Genomic DNA, 12490 nt, shown 5'->3' with positions numbered 1-12490 from the left:
CCCCAATCCCTCCTCCCTTCCCTTAGCGTGCTCGCATCTGCTGGTCTATGATATTCCTCACGAGTGGGAGGCTCTCTGGAGAGAGAAACAGGATCAGGGGACTGAGCGCCAGATGAGAGGAACTCACAGTTGCTAGGCTCTAATCCATCATCTTCAAGTCCTTGCATACAGCACTCAAGATCAACACCCTACTTACCTTCCCCAACCCCTGACAGCCAGGCAGGTCAGAAGGAAAGCAGCCCCACGCTGAGGCTCAGGAGGGCGTTAAGCTGCTATTCATGGGAAAGGTATTTTTTTTTTTATCATAAACAGAAAAAATAGTTGGAGAACCACAGCTGTCATCATTTAATTTTAGATATATGTGATGGTATCATAAACATAACTTGTGTCATTTCATAAAACATTACTGTCACAGTAGATAATAGCTAGATTGTAAGAGGTGGGAGCACCCAAAACCCAGATGGAAAGAATAAGATAAGCCTGGAAAATGCTTAGAGGAGCATCTTCTGTAATTTTTATGTTTCTTTGATTCGCCATGTTATAACTGTTTGTATATTCTACTTACAAAAGGAAGCAATACAAATCACTTTCACTTTTTAAATATGTGTTTACATGTGTGTGTGCGCGCGTACACAACCTGCATGTGAGGGTCAGAGGACTACTTCCGGAAATTAGTTCTCTCCTATCATAGAGGTTCCTGGGACTGAACTCAAGTTCTCAGGTTTTATGGCAAGCACATTTTCCCACTGAGCCATCTTCCTGGCCCTTAATTGTTCTTAATGATAAGTTCACAATATATGAATAAGAGACAAAAAACATAACGGTACCCATTTTGCTAAAGGGCACACACCTGCAACTTAACACTCAAGCTTGGAACTGACGTAAATAAGACCAATGTATTCATCATGATGCAACGCCCCACGTTTACTTGACTGCTCAGTAAATTAAAAAAAGAGAAACTTTTCATTAGGTTTCCCATAGTACGTTTCATTAGACACAATACTTTCATTTTTATCACCGCTCCTATTATTCGGTAAGTATAGGCTGATTATTTTATACATATAATTTACTTTGATGTGAAAGTGATGTCATTAAGTCGGGAATAAGCACGTGATGCTTGTTGTTAAGAGCTGCCGGTAGAGGTAAGCTGACAACAGGTGGGGCAAGGTCAGCATGAGCCTATCCCTGAGTTCAGCTGGTATCAGAAAGAGCTCAGAGAGCAAGAGAAAGAACCCAAGTGTGTCCTCCACTCCAGGGCTCACAGAACTGTTGCAAGGGCCAGAGAACTGCGTTTAGTTCTGGAGCCCAGAATTCATTCTCTAAGTTCACATGGTTGTTGGAACGCAGTTGCACACAGTGGTGTGACAGGTGTCTGTCTGTTTGCGGAGCTGCTTTCCTACAGCTCCTTCCTAAATCAATTCCCATAGTACCTTCCTCCCCTTCCCCGCCTCCCTGGCCAGGCTTCTGAAAGGGCTAAGGTGCCTCTGGATGCTCCCAATCAGGTCAGGCCCACTCATATACTCTGACGTTTGACTGACTGCATTAACATGTCTCATTTCAATTTTTAAAAATTTACCTATGTGTATTCAATGTGTGTGTGTGTGTGTGTGTGTGTGTGTGTGTGTGTGTGTGTGTGTTTAGAAGATATTTACTAGAATTCAATATTGTGTATAGGAGAGCTGGAGAGGCAGAAATGCCAGAGAGAAACTGAGAGCATTGGAAGGAAAAGTGAAAAACTTTTTCCTTAAAAAAATAACACAAAATGGTGGGAGTGGTTATTGGTTTTGGACAGATGGCACTTGGTGAAAGGAGACAGAGAGAAGGTGGCAGAATTTCAGAGGGATGATCTGGGGATCCCAGACTTTCCAAATTGATCCTATTTCCACTAAATGATCAGAAGTGGCAAAACCATTAGAGTTGAAAGCAACACTGCCTCATCCTGGGACAATGAGTTCAGTGGAGTGCTAGAGTGGATGCCCATGCAGAAGCAAGTCCTACATCAGCAGCTGGGTGTAAGCCTCAGTACCTTGGCACAAATTCAGTAGGTGTGCAAGGTGATAGCAACTGTAGTAGTGGCCAAGAGTGAGCGCCACATATACATCTCAGTCCACATTGAAGACAGGCAAGAACAGCATAGTATGGAGCATGTGCGCACCCACTGTGTGCTAGGGCACCCACTGTGTGCTAGGGCACCCACTGTACTATCACCATGGTCTCCCTTCATGAACCCTCATCCTAGCGGGATTACTATGGTATAAATTGTCAACAACACAAGTATCTATTTCTAGATTTTTGTTTTGTTTGTTTTTCAAGACAGTGTTTTTCTGTGTAGCCTAGGCTGTCCTGGACTCACTTTGTAGACCAGGCTGGCCTCAAACTCACAAAGATCCACCTGCCTCTGCCTCCCTGAGTGCTGGGATCAAAAGAGTGTGCCAATGCCTGTATCTGTTTCTTTAATATAAATGTAGCAAAGCTTTTCTACATCTCAGAGATTTCAGTCTCTAGTTATCTGTTCAGTTGTCATATGCCTCTCCAGCTCTCCTATGCACAATATTGAATTCTAGAGACACCTAATAAATATCTTCTAAACACACACACACACACACACACACATTGAATACATGTAGGTAAATTTTTAAAAATTGAAATGAGACATGTTAATACAGTCAATTGAACGTCAGAGTATGTGAGTGGGCCTGTGAGTGAGACCAGTGGTAGAAACTCTTGGTGATAGAGTGATTCTCTCACAGGAGTCACCTAAGACCATCAGCAAACAGGGATTTTATATTATTATTTATAACGGTAGCAAAGTTACAGTTATGAAGTAGAGTTGAATATAATCTTGTGGCTAGGGGGTCACTAAAACATGTATTAAAAGGGTCTCAGCATTAGGACAGCTGAGAACCACTGACCTAGACCAAGGCAGAAGACCTGGGTTTGATCACACAGCCAGCATGTGTTTCATGCTGTTCCAGTGGAGGTCGGCTACACCAGGAAACTGAGCGGCATATGTGCATCCTACTCCTGAGAAATGGGTGGCCTTGAGCGCACACACAGTCTTAGAGACCAGTCCTACATCTCTCAAATGTCACCTGTTTTCTACTTTGCTAGCTCTATTAATTCCCACCATGCAATGATGTTGTGGCTGCGCAGATGGTTATAAACGTTCACCTTAAATAAGACATTGCAATGTGGTGGTAGAAGCGAGACAGCAAGGGTGTTGCCTGTACAGCTTTATGCTGATTATTCCAGCCACAAACTCCCCAGGACTGTCTTCCTTATAAAAGAAAGATTGGACTTGTTGGCCCCCGGAGTCCCAAAAAGGAGGTCACGACCTCAAAAGTCAAACTAACCCATTGTCTCCATTTTAGAAAATCTCTAGATAATACTCAGTCAGATTTACTAGGGCTCAGAGAATGGAACTAAAACCAAAGAATAAAAAATATTCAATTGAGTAAGTAGCTTTAAAGAATAGACAGAAACAAAGCCTTGGAAGATACCTAATAACTAAAATGTTACATAATTCAACTATTGCATGATTCTAATTCCTAAAATCTGCTGGGTTTTGTTTTTGTTTTGTTGTTGTTACTGTTGTTGTTTTGGTTTGGTTTGGTTTTTTTTTGGTAAACCTTAATCAACAGAGTAACCGTCTGTACTAGTTAGCTGGATGTCTTATCTCAAGTGTATCCTCTGACTTGTTTTGTAATTAAATGTTTAACATAAAATATTAAATTCTGAAATTTTATTCCTAATCTGGTTACTGTTTTTAAGAGAAAAGTATCTGGATATATTCATAGCTGTCTTTTTCCTCTAAGCAATTCATGTTGGCATAGCTATGTCTATAATGCTTAGTTGTTATTCAATTAGCTTTCACTGTGTGGTTCTGGCTGACCTGGAACTCTGTGCAGACCAAACTGGCTTTGAACTCATAGATATTTGTGTTCTTCTGCCTCCCAAATTCTGGGATTAAAGGAATGCAGCACCACACCCTGCAAAAGCTCTAATAATTTTTAGTAGAACAATAAGGAAATCTGATTTTAGCTATTGGTAAAGTCAAACCTTCTAGACATGGAAGTGACCAGTCCATTTTGAAAGCCTGCTGTCTCTTGAATTTTCCCTGTTTTAAAAGTAGGGGTAGGGGAGTAAGGGGAAAATGGGAGGGAGGGAGGAATGGGAGGATACAAAGGATGAGATCACAATTCAGATGTAATATGAATAAGTTAATAAAATATATTTTAAAAACAAAATTATTAACTAAAAAAAAATAGGAACAACAGGTTTGTGTTCGAATAGAGATCAGGTGTTGTTTCTATATATGCCAACTCATGATGAGATCTTGAAGGCTAAAGATAGCATCCCCACAGGAAAGAGAGACAGGAACCAACCACTCACAGCAAGATGGGTTTCTAGTACAAATGTACAATCTGCTTTGGATCAGCATGGTACAGAAAGCCATGATCCTCCCTCACCCGGGAGACACTGAAACTGCTTTCCCACAACCCGAGCTTTCACTGGTGTTTATGAGCCAGGATGAGAAACCTGTGCTGACGCAGTAAGCCATTGCCACAACACCGAGGAGCACTGCGGTGTCGGACACGTACCTGTGCATCTGATTAATTTAAGCTCAAACACTTCAGAAACTTCTAGTTTCAGCAATGTGTGACCACGGGGAATGAAATGGGATGAATTCATGATGCAGCTGAGACAGAGATGTGTGTTTCTGTGGCGCCCCTCTCTGCGTCTGCGTTGTTAAAGATGTGGGTTTTGTTTAAGCAAAATGACCCCTATAGAATTCTTCAGGTGACAGTGAATTTCAGGAGTCTACTACTGTTAGAAGTTGTTTGCATGCTGTGAAGGATGTCCCATGCTAGGATCAATCCACTAGAGATGACTCAGCAGTGCAGTGAAGGTCTTATGATGCCCAGTAGTCAAGAAGAGCACGTGGAGTCATTGCCAATTTCTTACAAGAATTACTCCAGACTTTTTTTTTTTCTAAAAAGACATATTCTGCCTATATTTGAAAAATTGGATCAGTTTCTCTTTCTTTATCCATATATATTAGTAAGTAGATATATATGTATGTATGTATGTGTATAATTCAAAATATATGACAATCATCTAGTTTATTTATCATGTAAGCATGAAATAAGCTGAGAATACAAAGTTAGCACAGCATTGCTACTAAAATTTGCTTGTCCTCAGTAATGTTGATTGCTGATGAGCGTGAGCTCAGTGTCCAGCCAAAATTAAAGGAAGCGTCCATTGTACCAATGGATTGCCAAGTCAAGCTTGCTTTTCTAGTTATTTTGTTGTTGCTGTTGTTTTAATTAAGGGTCTCCTTTAAATACCTGGGAAAAGTTAAAGTTAACTATTATTTAAACCTTAGTCTTAGCTTTAGGGTGGATACATTTTTGTGGGTATAAACTTAAAATGCACTGTTATGCCTTATCTTCTGCTTTGTTTTGTTCTTTTGGTTTTCAGTTACAAGTTCTAATTCAGTGACATAGTCCTGAAAGATTTGTCACGTAAAAGATATGTGAGTAAACGCAGACATTTTAAGTAACTGTAATGCCTTTATTAAATGCTTTAACTTCTGCAGTAGAAGTGCTCCTCGTGGGTGTGAAATAATTAACGCCTCCTCCCCCTTCCCCTCCTTTTCCCCTCCTCCCCCTCCTCCTCTTCGCTAGTTTTTCTGTATAATGTAGACAGTGCTCCTAACAGTAAACCTGCAATACTTCTGCCTCATCCCTCTCGCCTTTCTACACAGCAGATAAAGAGTTAAAGCACTGCACTCTCTTACATGATTTTTTTTTGGTGGCAAATAACAAAAAGAAGTAGATGACCCAGCACCTCCACATACAGACACCACAGTTCTCACACATGTTGACACTACAGCAGCAGTAAAGCAGAACTAAGTCATTTATAATTACAAGAGAAATCTATAATCCATACAGGCACATCTCATGTTAGATTACTCCCCATGGGGTCAAGAAGGTCAAACACTCAACAGATCTGTACTTAGCATTTACACTGTGGAGCTTTTAATCCCTTTAAAATCACAGTTGTGGGATATACGAAACATTGCTGTTTCGGGAAAGAAAAAAGTTTCTGCTTGGGGCTGCAGGCTAGCTACTGTACAGTGGCCTCTCAGACCAGTGCGCTGAGGCTTCCGATTCCTGGGAAGTACTCTTTGCTGAAGGGCGTGCCCTGCAGCACATCAAAAGAGCCAAGTTCTACAAAAGAAAAAAGAAACTCAAGTAGGCTTGAACGTACAAAGACAGAGCGAAAGAGATGAGAGAGGGGCCAGGCAGAGTGTTGAATACAAAATGAGTTCAGGCAACCCCAGGAGCTCATCACTTACATTTATCTTATTCTGGGAGAGGGGCCGCCCAAAGCAGTCCTGACATAAACCACCCACTGCCATTGACTTTGGCTCGGTGTGTGAGTGCCTGTGTGTCTGTTTGTACATGTGTGTGGAAAAGAGAGAGAGACAGAGAACTGAACACTCAACAACAACAACAAAAACACTTCCCGAGTGATCGCCATGACCTCGCAAGAGTTGAGAAGGAAACTTTTAACAGCAGAGGGCCCCAAGTGTAAACCTCAGTGTTTACATCTAATTGTGCATTGCTTTAACATCTTTGCTACAGCGTATTACATTTGCCCTTTCACTTACCAAGCGTGTGAAATTTGCAGCTTATGCTTGTCCTATTTTATGTGTGATTATTATATTTCAAGGAAAAATTGATGATTACCTCTCTATAAAAAGTTATATTTTATAGAATAAATACAAAACCTGAGTGTCTATCACAAATGGCCTAAAAACTAAAGAGCCCAGGGCAATGCTTCTTTATGCTAATTTCACTTTTTGGAAGGAATGCCCCCATGTTCGTTCAGGGCAGACACTGTAGAATCGTATCAGAATGGTAAGTCTCCTCTGAGGTCACACTTTCCCACTACTTGTTGTCTGAGTGTGTGAACACGTTTTCCAGAGACAGAAAGCACAAGACCGAGCCTGACTTTGCTGCAAATCTGCAGTGAACTGTGTGGCCATTAAAATGTGCTTTGGAGGTAAGTCAGTCAGTAGTGAATGGAAAGAGATAAGCTTGCAGAAGGAAGCCACAGAAGGAACGCATTTAGAACCTTAGTTCAGCTGTTTTGCCAAGAATGGTTGTTATAATTAATATGTTAGCATGTTCAAATTGTGTCCGAGATCCAAGAAGTTATAATCCAATATACCAATGAGCAACTTACACAGTATATATAATGTGTGCGCAGTAATCTGTCATATTTGTTTTAGTTTTTATTTACCTTGATTGTGTCTTTCTACATTACTGAGATTGTATTACTTCTGCTTTTATCTTGTTATCTCCCCACTAGAGGTATACCTATGTTATAATATTGCAGTTCTCAAATACTGTTTTTCTTTATCAGAATTCAATACTAAGACTAAACTTTTCACTTTGGAAGGTCACAGGCACATGTAGTTGAGTGTATCAGGCTTCTGCATAGTGTGTAGCAAGCACTGTCCAATAGGCTTGCTTAACACAGTGCTTCAGTCAGCCAGGAGGCTCCAGAGAAAGCAAAACCAAAGTCCCGTTGAGCCAGAGTTCAACATTGCAGCCTTAAATCATTGCTACAATCTTTGGAAGCTTGTCCTCTGGATTTTTCTCCTTCAGTTTTCTTAAACACAAAATAATTTCAGATAGTTTACACTCCAGAGCTCACCACATGCAAATCTGATATGGTAGCACATCGATAACCTAAGAATAAAACTCTCCCATGTCACTAATGTGTTTAAAAGCCAATCCTGAGATTTAAAAACAACAAACAAAAACAAGGTGATGCTCTGTGCATCTGCAGGCTGACAGTCAAGTCTAATTGTTTCCCTCTTTAAAACTAGTTCTTATCAAACACATACTGTGAACATTCACCGTATAATGTTATGTGGTTATAATTGTATTACATACTCATTCTGATTAGCATTTAAATACTGCAATATTGTAATTTAAAATAAAACCAACAGTGGAAAAGGAAATAGAAGACTTGCCCCAAAGATAAACACAAAAACAGCATTAGAAGTCCACTCCATGAGTTGCCTGTATTACCCCTGGCTGTACAGGAACTCCAGGCTTGCTGAGAAGAAAACCAAATGCCAGCCTTTGTGTGACACCCAAATCAGAGAGGCATACGGATCTCTTTGGAGGTGTTCAGACACCTACGCTGCTCTGCTCTGAACAGCACTGTGCTCTATGTATGTATGTATTTATGTATTTATTTATTTAGGTTTTTCAAGACAGGGTTTCTCTGTGTACCCTTGGCTGTCCTGGACTCCCTTTGTAAACCAGGCTGGCCTCAACCTCACAGAGTTCCACCTGCCTCTGCCTCCCATGTGTTGGGATTAAAGGCGTGCTGGCCTCGAACATGTGCTCTTAGCAAGTAGAACATGCCATCGTGCATCTAGGTCTTGGTTCAGGTGTGCTTGTCATAGATGTGTCATATTCCTATGGTGTTCTGTCTTCACAGAGGCAGGGCATCCTCTGCTTGACCAGAATGGCTATGTGCTAAGTTATATACTATTAGTCCATTTGGAAAGCTAATCATTTCCTACATCAAACTTCGCCTTTCACAGAGATGAAAAAGCATTATTATCCTCAAAGAATCTCATCTCATTATGTTTCTGTCTCTCAGAATAAATATATTAACTGAGGCTAAGATCATAGCATCTGCAGGTGGATAGGACTGGCTCCTACCCTGGCTGCCCCTTCATAGTGGTGTGGTCTTGGGGTAAATTTATAAGCCACTAACATCTTCTCAACACTGAAATGAGGGTGATAATCATAACTGTCTCCTAGATTGAGGTAAATAAACAAGACTGAGTTCTAAGCTGGGTACAGTCATGGATAAATATTCCCATAGCTATTTTCACCTCATAATTCTCTAGCCATGTACAGGTATCAATTCACTTAGCATTTATATCTTTTGTCCTTCTGTCTTAAGACCTTGTATTGTGTTCTAGGCCCTCATTCCCTCAAAATGAGATTGCTTAAATAATATCAAATGACCCCTGATTCATCTTTATTTTACCACAGACAATATATTACAGTCATTTTTTTATTTTTTTCACAATTAGAACTTGTACATTTCTGTTCACTTCCACTAAAAGTCTGCAGTGAGGAGCTGGAGAGATGGCTCAGTGGTTAAGAGCACTGGCTGCTCTGCCAGAAGTCCTGAGTTCAATTCCCAGCAACCACATGGTGGCTCATGACCATATATAATGGGATCTGATGCCATCTTCTGGCATGCAGACATACATGCAAATAGAGTACTCATATGTATCAATAAACAAATCTTTGAAAAAACTCTTTAGTGAGCATGCCCTTAATCCCAGCACTCTGGGAGGCAGAGACAAGTAGTTTGAGGCTAGGCTGGTTTACAAAGTGAGTCCAGGACAGCCAAGGCTACTCAGAGAAAACATGTCTTGAAAAACAAAAATCAAACAAGAAAAAAAAAAAAAAAAAGCAAAACAAAACAAAAATAAGTGATAGGCTCGAGATATGGCTCAGTAGTTAGGACTAAGTATGCATACACAAGTTTATGCCTTGCAATTCTTTTCTTAATATTTACATGGTCAGCAAAATTTTACCAAGACCTACCATGCATCAGATGTTATAGGTGCAAACACTAGTTTCCAAGAATATGTACGTAAATGAAGCACTGTCTCTGCCATCAACAATTACAGATACTAGTGAGGCAGCTCACAACAGCACACTAGGTAAGAAGAAGACTAGTTGATGTACAGGACAAAAGAGGTAGAACTACCCTGTAACACTGATCTTGTATAGAAAGGCCTTAAAATATGTGATATATGCTGTAATAGTAATATATTCGGCATTCTACAATGTACCAAAGTATTGTCTTCACTCTACTTCTTGTTTCTAGGAGCTTAAGGGCCCAACAACGTTAGTGAACTCTTTCAATATTTTAACAAAACCATAAAGTACACCCTACCACCTCTTTGATTTCCTCTTCTGTTTTCCAATATTTTATCTTCTGCTATGCAATATTTGTGTCCATTAATGTGAACCATTTACCCCAATACTTAGAAGAAATCAGCAAGAATTGAATTAAACACCTTAATGTTTAATATTACATTATGTAGAATAGAACCATCCCCTAACTAGGTCAGAAGCCTATAAAGGGCAAACTTTATGCCTTGTACACATTTCCTATTTTCCAAAGTTTCAGTTTAATGTGGATACAATGTACAAGTAAATTACTAATAATTCCTTAACTTGTTAAACTTACATAGAAAGTACATTTAAAAAATAAAACAAGCATTTCTCATTAGTTGCTCCCCCAGAATTTTCCAAACTATGTGTATCAGCATTCTACAAGTTGTCGAAGAGTAATACTAAAGACTTGCTTCCGATCTAGGCGACTAGCTCAGCGGAAAGGCTCTCGCCCAGCATGCATAAGACCAGAGTTCCACTTCCAGAGCCACAGAAGAAAGCCAAGAATGTGCTAAGCCTGAAACTTGGGCACAAGCGCTCCCAACAAAGATACAGACATCAGGAGTAACTGATGCATCCATTGCTGGCTGAAGTCAAGATTTATGATTTTTACCCATGTCTAAGATTGCCACCATGAGTTTAAAGCTTTGTGCTTATGATATTTAATGACTGGAATGTAAGACACGTATCTTGGCTTTCAGGAAAGAGGAAAGTCCCTAAACCATACATATAAATGAGTAGGTTAAAAACTGAACAATACAACTTTTAATTGTTTACAACTGTGGTAAGATTTGTGTATTTATTGTTAATTATTAGTTCTGCCGTATTTTGCTTTCTATTACTATGATAAATACCATGACCAAAAACAACTTGGGGAGGTGAAGGTTTATTTCCTCTTACATCTTGCAGTTCATTGGGAAGAGAAGTCAGGGCAAGAACTCAAAGCAGGAACCTGCATACCAAAAGTGAAGCAGATGCCATGGAGGAAATTGTTCTGGACCTCGTGGCTCACTCAGCTTGCTTTCTTACATAACTCAAGACCAACTACACAGGGGTGGCATCTTCTACAGTAGAATTGGCCTTCCCTCACCAATCACTAATCAAGAAAGTGTCCCACAGGCATGCCCACAGACCAAACTAGTGGAGGCATTTTCCTTCCAGATGGTTGCTTGTGTTGTGTTAACAAAAACAAACAAACAAACAAAAAACAAAAAAATCCTAAAACTACAATAATCAGCATATTCTCTAAAGCTTATGTATAGTCTAAAACAAATCACTAACAGTTAACATTTGAGAATCAGAATCTGAGGCATCAGGCACCGGGATTTCATGTGTGACTGGGCATCAGGACCAGCACTAGGGAAGCATAGTGCCCATTCTCCTTGTAAAAACAGTGCTGTTTTCATTTTCTGGTCGATGATATCCCAAACCTTATGCTACTCAAAAACTATGCTAATCCCAACTTGGCCAAATGCCAGTGTCCTCCCTGTAACAGGTTCTATAGAACCAGCAGCTGATATGCTCTGCTTCCTGGTGGCTGCCTGGGGTCCAAGAAACCCATGAAGCCATGACTGAGAAGTTTCAAATAGCTGGCATCATGTTCCTCCTTTTCTCAGTGGCCATTCAAAGCGGAGCCGGTGTCTTATAAGCTGTGGCAAGATACTCAAAGCTACTCCTCAACCTTGATGTGACCCTCTGCTCTGTTTCCTCACAGGCTCCAGCCTTGCCAAATGAAACTGCAATGTCTGAAAGAAGCAATGCTTGGCCAATAAGGCCATGCTTGAAGCTTGGCAGTAATAACTGGAAAAACCAGGCATCCAGCCATGGCCTGCACCACTCAGCACAAGTAGGAAGGCCTCTTGATGACCCATAGCCTCTACCATCCCTGGAGATGCTGAGACCTTACCCACCTCTTGATCTCAGGCCTCATTTGATCCTGAGTACCACAAACTGGTGAGCTGATACACTGTCTCCTAGATTTGAAATTCTTCTTCCATTCAGGAAGCTGTTCTTCACCAGGCTGTGACACCTGCTACATTTGCCCCACTGAAGAGGTAGCAACTGACTGCTGCTTTCTGCCGCAGGTCCTGAGTCTGGCCTGGGCCAGCCCATTAGCCTGGCAGCGATGATCCTTGTTCATTGTGGACTGTTTGTGGACTATATGTCTGTGTGTCCTGGTCAAGAGCACTCACACTGAGGTCCAAGTCTGAGTCACAGCAGTGTTATCCCCAACTTTTACCTGTTCAGGATTTACCTGGATCCTCAGACTTTGACAGACAGCATACAAGGAGATGAGATGGACCAAGGAGACTGTGCCTTGGCAAACTTAACTGGAGGAAACAAGAGCTCTCTTCCAGCCCTCGCCTAATTAGTTGTGACTCTGATTAATCCTGTTTTGTCATAGATTTCTCTCCATATAACTAAAATAATGCCATCTTCATATTTACCACAGACCTAGTTTTCTCCATGCTAAAAAA

At 40.7% G+C, this 12490-nt stretch overlaps 1 protein-coding gene across 1 annotated transcript in view; it reads left to right on the top strand.

Moving 5' to 3' along the window:
* Window positions 1-12490, top strand: part of Grid2 (glutamate ionotropic receptor delta type subunit 2) — a 1403143-nt gene extending 1390653 nt beyond the window's left edge. The window contains exon 16 of the mRNA XM_051152254.1: window positions 11728-12490. Coding sequence (XP_051008211.1) covers window positions 11728-11886 — 159 coding nt within the window. The 3' untranslated portion in view covers window positions 11887-12490. The remainder of the gene's footprint in view (window positions 1-11727) is intronic.

This window comes from Acomys russatus, chromosome 10, assembly GCF_903995435.1.
Source record: "Acomys russatus chromosome 10, mAcoRus1.1, whole genome shotgun sequence".
In the NCBI taxonomy this organism is placed as follows: Eukaryota; Metazoa; Chordata; class Mammalia; order Rodentia; family Muridae; genus Acomys; species Acomys russatus.
The sequence above is the reverse complement of the archived record's forward strand: the minus strand, read 5'-3'. Positions and strand labels throughout refer to the sequence as shown.